General features: G+C 40.0%; 1 protein-coding gene and 1 long non-coding RNA gene across 2 annotated transcripts in view; both read left to right on the top strand.

Annotated features, from left to right (window-relative positions):
- The window catches only part of MID2 (midline 2), an 87,937-nt gene extending 86,616 nt beyond the window's left edge, over window positions 1-1,321 (top strand). The window contains exon 11 of the mRNA XM_025048892.1: window positions 1,129-1,321. Coding sequence (XP_024904660.1) covers window positions 1,129-1,321 — 193 coding nt within the window. The remainder of the gene's footprint in view (window positions 1-1,128) is intronic.
- Window positions 1,322-7,411: 6,090 nt separating this feature from the next.
- The window catches only part of LOC112482037, an 8,129-nt gene continuing 7,621 nt past the window's right edge, over window positions 7,412-7,919 (top strand). The window contains exon 1 of the long non-coding RNA XR_003047156.1: window positions 7,412-7,718. This is a non-coding gene — a long non-coding RNA (uncharacterized LOC112482037). The remainder of the gene's footprint in view (window positions 7,719-7,919) is intronic.

Genomic DNA, 7,919 nt, shown 5'->3' with positions numbered 1-7,919 from the left:
GCCTCAAGAGTCCCCTTATGTTTCTGGAATGAAAGCTTGCCATTAAGTTTCAAGAGAGCATATAATTCACTGGCTCCCCAGTTTAGCAGTTCATTCCCTCCTAAACCTCAGTTAGTGTACAATATACAGCATACAAAATAAAGTTCATTGGAAACATCCAAAATAACTAGATATTTTAGATTTAATTTTATGAATTAAAGCTTATATTGGAATTAGCGTTTTGAGTTTCTCAGAACAAATTATCTGGGTTCAAGCCATTGAAGAATAAATTTAGAGAATGCCTCTCATCATTAGAGAATTGAAAATTCCCAATGATTTGGACTATAAATGATATTGGAAGGAATTAGGGTAATTGTAGGTAAATAATGTAGAAGGAGGCTCCGAACAAGGGGCTAGCCAGCTGGAAAGGGGAATGTCATCTTTTCAAGTACTAGCCAATTTGGCTCAGTAGAATTTTGAAGTGTCAAATGATTACATATTATATGTGGCTTTTAATAAAACCTACAATTGTGGATTTATTATAAAGAAAACATGTATGTGTATATGTAATATATATAAAATGAATAAATAATATATGTCATTTATTCATTTTATAATTATATATACATAATAAACTGTTTAATTTGATCATTTGAGTGAGAAATATACTAGAAGGGAAAATAAATTATACCATTCATTTTTGTCCCCTAAAGGGAACAGTCAACATTTCTCTTCTCCCTCCTGTCACATACACATACATATGCAATGATATAGATGGTAGGAAGAGCTCTAGGTTGGATTAGGAGAGACTGAAGGACAAGACTGCTCAAGAGATGCTACTGCTGGATGGAAAACTGATCAAGGTAGAAGTGTTTCATGTAGCAGTTTCACTGATGCTACCTAATGAAGAAGTTCTGAATTGTTAAAAATTCTGTCACAGACTATTTCAAAGAAATACAGTTTTTTTTTTCTTTTTACTTTCAAGTACATAGTTACTAAAATTAGGCTAAAAAAAGAGTTGCATAATAGAACTTATTTAGGAACCTACCTTAATTACTTAATCAGTAAGAATAGAGTGATGCAATAACTATTTGCATACAAATGTACTTGTATTAAGAATGCCTGAGAACAGTTCGTTTTCTTTAACAGGTTAGATAATCATTCCTCTTGCCACCTTGTTTACACTCTCATCTGCTTAGCCAACACTTCATGGCAAATGCAGATGTCAACTTTATCCCAGTCCTGGTTGAAGGGAACCAAACTCTATGGTCTATGCTTTTGTCAGTTCCACTGCAGGGATCAGAGATGTCAGAACCGCAACTTTCTCCTTTCCAGGAGCTGAGTCAGCTTCAAGGAATCTACGTTTTGGAAGTTGTGAAAATACTACTGTTTTACAAAGCGGTGGCTGTAACCAGCCCCCAGATTGCAGCTTTGAAACAATGCCCGAACTTCTCCCCTCTTCCTTTGCACCACCTTGATGGACATTCATTCATTCATTCATTCAATAAACTATTAGATGCTAGGTACCACACATCTGCAGACATACTGATCAAACAGAGTCTCTGCTGCCAATGGCTTACTATTTTGTAGGAGAGACAAAATAATCTATATAAATCCCCTAAATAACGCTTTTGTATTGTTTGTTCACCTAACATGGAAAGCAAGACTGAAGCAGATACAGATGGCAGGCTCAAACATATATCTCATGGCAAAGTCAGCTTTTTAGTTGAAAAATAAAACATATTTACTTAACCGCTAATCAGGAAATGAGCAACCTCAGTTAAGATTCTGCCATGCTGGGAAATAGTTTGCTGTAATGGAAAGCTCATAGCCTTTGGACTAAAATAATCCTAGTTCTTCAGCCATTTACTAGCAGTATGACCTAGGGCAAGTACTTCATTTCTCTGAGCCTCTGTTTCCTTTTCTGTAAAATACCTAACTCACAAGGCTGTTGTGAAGATTTAAAAAGATAGCACATGTAAACTGCTTAGCACAGCAACTGGCATTTATTTAAGCATACAACAAACATCAAGCTCTTCCCCACCAGCCCCAGCCCCAATAGAGTGTAGTGGTGCTTTAAAATGTATGCTTTTCATTTCTACCTTTCTCTGGTCTCTTCTCTATGGCCTATCCCCAAATTCTTAAACTAAATATGATTTCCCCCCTTTATAAAACCTTTCACTGGTTCTCATAACATTCAACAGAAGGTCCTAATTACTTAGAGTTTGGCTTTTCAGGTCTCTATGTGCTTTCCCAGCTTCATCTTTTGTCACTTTCCCCCCCAAACACTGGTTACTCTAGCCAAGCTTAACTATATTACACAAGTTGTTCTCTGAGCTTGGAAAAGAGGCATTATTAACAATTTTTATGCCCACAGTAAGTAAAAAATAGGAAGTATACTTAAAATGCCAAAAGTGCAAAACATTGCACTTCTATCGCAGTCCAATTTCCTTTACCATGTCCTTAGGTCTCCTACACCATTCATTTTTTGTGCCCTTTAGATTTTAGTGCCCTTTAGATTTTAGTTCTCTGAGACAAAGCTTCGATTTCTCCACCCTACTTTTGACTCTGACCTGGACTACCTTTCCTCACCTCACACCTCTCAATCAGATTAATTGCTGATCCCCCAGACTGGGTTATGTTCTCCTCTTCAGAGTTCCCATGACACCCTGAGTATCCCTACCCCACAACTCCCTCAGCAATAATTACATTGGATAGCAGCGTTTCTCAGTGTGGCCTTCAGACCACATGTTATAATTATTTTTAGTATTTGTTAAAATAATTGATTCCTAGATCCCACCCCTGATCTCCTTAATTAGAATATCTGGACACATGAGTGGAATTTTACATTTTTACAAGCTCCCCGAGTAATTCTGATGCACAGAAAAGTTTGACGTAAGAGAATCATCTTCCCTACTAGACTGTGAATACCTTGAGGGCAGGGACTGTGTCTTTTGTTTTTCTTGTATTTTTAACACCTGACACAGTGTGTGGAACAGAGTAGTTGGGTAGGCAATGTTTATTGAACAAAAGTATAAGTGAATGAATGAGTGAATGAATGATCAAATTTCCCTGTTGTACTCTGATATCTATATTGGTGTTTATTATTTCCTGGACAGAAAAGCTTGATTACTTCTCCATTTGGGCTATATTGATATTATTTTGCAGATGTCTCTGGACTCATATACATAAATGAGTTTTGTCCTCAAAAGCTCTTTGGAAGTATACTTGGGGAATTACGTGGAACATGTGGCACCCTTTTTTTCAATAACTTTTCAATGTTTTTCAACTTCGTTCTTTGAAAGTGGATTTAACTTTTGGTTATAACCAAAAATCACTGAGCTAAGCCTACTGAATAAAGTAGGAAATGAAACTGGATTTGGGGTAAGCAATGAAGTTTCTGAGTCAAATAATGGAAAATGCTTTCCAAGAAACAACATGGTGGAAAGTACTCGGTGGGGGTATGGTGAATCCCACATACTTCAGTTAACTTAATACTCTCATAGGGTACTGGTAATGCCAGAGACCTAAAGAGGAGCATTGACTACCTTTAGCTAAACCCAGTAGGACAAAGGGACTAGGACCTTTAACATCTTCCAGGAAGGTAACTCCATAAGTGTTCATTATTGTTGCTTTACTCAATATTCTCCTACAATCCTTTCTGCTAACAAATTGTTCTCTGTCTGCAATTTATGCTTATTTACACTTTTTATACTGTCTTATTGAAGAAAGCACAAAAATAATCGAAAATAAAGTTAAATCTGTTTTGAGAATATGAAAGAAATTTTAATGCCACATTGGAATTCTGGCTACTTGTAAGTAAGAGTAACTGCATCTGTATGTGTTTTTATCATCTAATTCTATTGTGTAACTTCGGATGCAGTGTCATTCAGATTGCTGCAAAATCATTTACACATTTTCAGCTAAAATACAGTAGGTGAATTTTCTAAACTTCCATGGTTTACATATTTATATATGACTACCTGGATGGAGCAATCCATGGATGGACTTTTTGATATGCTCAAATATTTGATACCCTTTTCTCTACAGAATGGAGAATTTGAGGCTGACAGATAAAAACCACTCCCACACTAATTTAAATTTCTGAAGCCAATTGTAGCCTTGGAGCCATTGGGCTGCATTTGCCTATGTATTACAGGTTGATCAGGTCGATTGCCATCAAGTCAGGTAAAACTTCCTTTTATGGTCTGATCTGCCAGCTTAGATATATGCTGTGTTGTTCGCTGGAATATTTATTAGACTATTGTTGAACTATTTTTTATCAAATATTTTAACCCAGGCTTGTTTGTACTGGGAGCTCTGGACCAATAGTGTCTCTCCTACTAACAGAACTTTGAGCATCTGTGGATTACACAGCCTCATCCCTCTAAAACATCCCAGCACACCTAAAATGCTATATTATGAATTAAATAAATATATATGTATTAATGAGTTCTTGATTATCTCTCACTGGAGTGTAAATTGGGGGAAATTAAAAGGAATACAACCATGAGTTACTGGAATTGTCTTAATGATTTGAAGGGAATTAATTATAACAGGTAGAGATTTGGGCAGAGAAGGTCCAGGGCTTACGGAAATTGAGATCCAATCCTGAAGACTTTGGTTTCAGGAGCAGGATACAGTCAGAAAGATTTTTTAAAAATGAAGGTATAGGGCCCAAGTAAACATGACACAGTTTCAGGAGTTGGGGGCAGAAGATGGGAATTAAGGAACAACAAAGAAAATCCCAGTGCTGGAACCTATTAAGTTCAGGGTAAGGCCAGAAGCGAGTTAACTTGCTGTTCAACTCCTGGCCTGTAGGAGATGCCTTGGAGGGTTAAGAGATCCCTCAGAGCTGGGCTTGGGCATACTTTAATCAGAGTTGTGGTTGCACTGAGACTAAAGGGGGCATACAATGTGAAGTGAAGCAGGCCAGTCAAGGATGGCAGCTAGAGAAGTGACTTGAAACAGGTTGTCAGACCAAGAGCCTGGAACTAAAGCCCCAAAACAAGAAGATTACAATATAAAGGAGAAAAGAATTTGGAATATCAAGGTTGGTAGTCTAACTGGAGAGAAACCTGGGGAAAAACTGGATATGGGGCTATTACCCACAGCTAAGTTTTTATGTTTGTTTTGATGTGCTTTTTGGAAAGCTTGGCTCCATTTAACATGCCAGACCAGAGCAGACATAGAGTCCTTTATGTTTTACCTAGGAATAGGGTTGGTTCTAGAGTCTCAGTGAAACTTATCCTGTAGGTGAGGACGAGATGGTCTGTTATAAATTTTAGGAGTAACAGAGGCCAAGTAGGTTGTTACACGGATATTGCACTGTATATATCATAATAGCTAATGAGGATGACTCTCTTACACTGAATTTCCAGGGGTGGGGGATCAAAGTGGTCTTCCTATAACTATTGGGACACTATACAAATCACAGTTGTGACTGGTCTGACCTGGCCATTCAAGAGGTATTTATTAATTACTCATTATGTTCCTAGTACTGCTCTCATTTCTGTGGGGATATATTAAGATGAAAAAGTATTCCTAACATTTATAACTAGTGGATGCCCAATTCAATAATTCTTCCTAAATAATTTTTGATCTATTAGTGGTAGCTGATATTGGAAGCTTTTACTGGAGACATAGGGATGAGAATGGAAGCTCTTACCAGACTTGTACATAAGAGATTCTTTGCAAGTGCTGGTAGAATAGAATTAGAACCTAAAAGCAGAACAACAAGTGGGCTACCTCGTACATTGTGAGGTTTGTCTTAGGTTAACTCCATACCACCACTCCAGTACTACCCCTCAGACACATATCCCTGGTCCGAAATTCCCACAACTATCCCTCAGTAACAGGCTTTTGTTCTTTAAGGCCGGTCTCCTTCAAAGGCAATAATTAGAAGAATAAATTAGTTATCAGTACCTCTAGTAGCTTTCGTTTTATTATTAATTTTTGGCCCTTGTCTTTTCAATCTTCTTGTTAAATTTATACTTTCTGGGCTACAGCAATTCCACACAAAGACAGTGGCCATGCAAGGCTTCTGACCACTTCCAAATACTGAAACAACCCCATGTTGTCTGCCTCTAGGGCCCTTAGAACAGGCTTCCAGAGATATTTATTCCCTACAGGCAGGAACTACAACCTTATTTTGGCTTTGAAGAAGTTTCAGAAGACAGACTTTTGTCCCTCAACATCTCTTTAAGAATAAGAGAATACAATCTCTGAGGGGAGAATACTATAGGAAAGAAGCATGAGAACTGCACAGATTGACTAAATATTAAATCAAGTAGAATTCATAGCCTCTTATGTGCCATTAGACTCGGAACCTGGTTGATCAGCCACGTAGCCAGACCAGAGGAATCTACAGATCAAAGGAAAATTCCTGTAGAGATTACTAACAGTAGTTTACCCATACCTTTAATGCTTACCCATACCATAAAAGGAAAACAGAAAAGCAAAGACTTTAAGCTGTACCTTGTACAAGTTAAAGATAAACCCAACCGTTCATTCCATTCTTTACTTCCTATAATCAGTAATTCTACACAGAAACTAAAAAAAACATATATAAACCCAGCTCTTTAGACACTCTGTTTCATTCTCTGAGAGGAGACAACACTCTGTCTATGAAGTGTTATTCCTTCTGTAATAAACTTTTCTTTGGCTTGCTCTTGAATTCTTTCCTGTGTAAAGCCAGGGACCCTCTTTTGGCGTAGGGCTTGAGTCCCCACTGGTGGGGGTAAATTTGTCCATCCTGCATCAAAACCTCCAAAACTGCACCCCCTACATGGCAGAGGAGAGGAACTTGGCATAGCCACTAGTCCAAGTTATCATTCAATCACTCATTTATCCATTCCTTCAACAAGTAATTTATTGATTTCCTTTTGTGTCAGGTGCTGGAGTTCAGTGATGACTGAAACACATACTCTCAGCGCTCATGAGATTCATAATCTAGAGGGGAGACAGACTATCAAAAAATGAACATCTTTGTAATAAGAGGAGCTATCATTGCTTGATTGTTTACACTTTCCCTGACACTATTCTAAGTACTTGAGATATAGTAACCAATCCTCCCAGCAACCCTATAAGGTAAAGACTATTATTGGCTCCATAGGACGTGAGTTCATCCTTGTGCTCTGGCCGAGGCCAGCGGATTCTGTGATTCTGTGGTACCTGGTGAGCTGTTAGCAAGGGTTTTGGCCATGGCTGCCTTTGGCACAGGATAAATGAGTTTAAGGCCAGCATTGAGGAAATGACCCAGCCCATTGGCTCCTGGATTTGGGGAAGACCAGGCAGGTTTCCCAAGACTCTACTAGGCACTCTCAAAACCTCCCCGGCCAAGGTTTTCCCACACTCTTTTTTTCCTCCTCTTTCTTTCCCCTCCCCCCTAATGCCCCTCCCTCCTTTCCATGCCGGTCCCTCCCTCAGAGCCGCCTCCTCTCTGAGTCATTTCCCCTTCCCCGCCCTAAAGACCTTGGCTTTCTCTATGAATCCCTTCCCTCTGGCAGGAAGCAGAGGAAGGAAAAACTGGCTTTGAGAACAAGGTGAGCGCTTTGCCCAGCGAAGATGAGCAACGCGTCCCGCCCTCGCCTCTCCATTCGGAGGGACAGGAAATCGAAAGAGTTCCCTCCCGCAGAGCGGCTGTGTTCCTTATCGTCTGAAGTCCCGGTGGCCAAGCGTGGGAGGTGCCACACCCCGCCCGGTGTCTCCTGGGATGTGAGGAGGAAAGTGGCAGCCCGGTAAGACTGGCCTGCGGGGCTGCAGCGAGCTCAGGAGGGGTGAGCTCAGCGCGGCACCTGGGAGCGACTTCGCTGCCCGCGAAGCTGCAGAGCGGAGGAGGGCCAGGCTCCGCCGGGCCTAGAAGCCAGCCCTAGAGAAAGGAGAGGGACGAGGGGGAGGGGAGAGTCTACCCGGGATGTGCGTGTGGAGGGGCATAGAGG

The sequence above is a fragment of the Pteropus alecto genome, unplaced genomic scaffold (genome assembly GCF_000325575.1).
Source record: "Pteropus alecto unplaced genomic scaffold, ASM32557v1 scaffold246, whole genome shotgun sequence".
NCBI classification, from domain to species: domain Eukaryota; kingdom Metazoa; phylum Chordata; class Mammalia; order Chiroptera; family Pteropodidae; genus Pteropus; species Pteropus alecto.
This window is presented reverse-complemented; position numbering and strand designations above follow the sequence as displayed.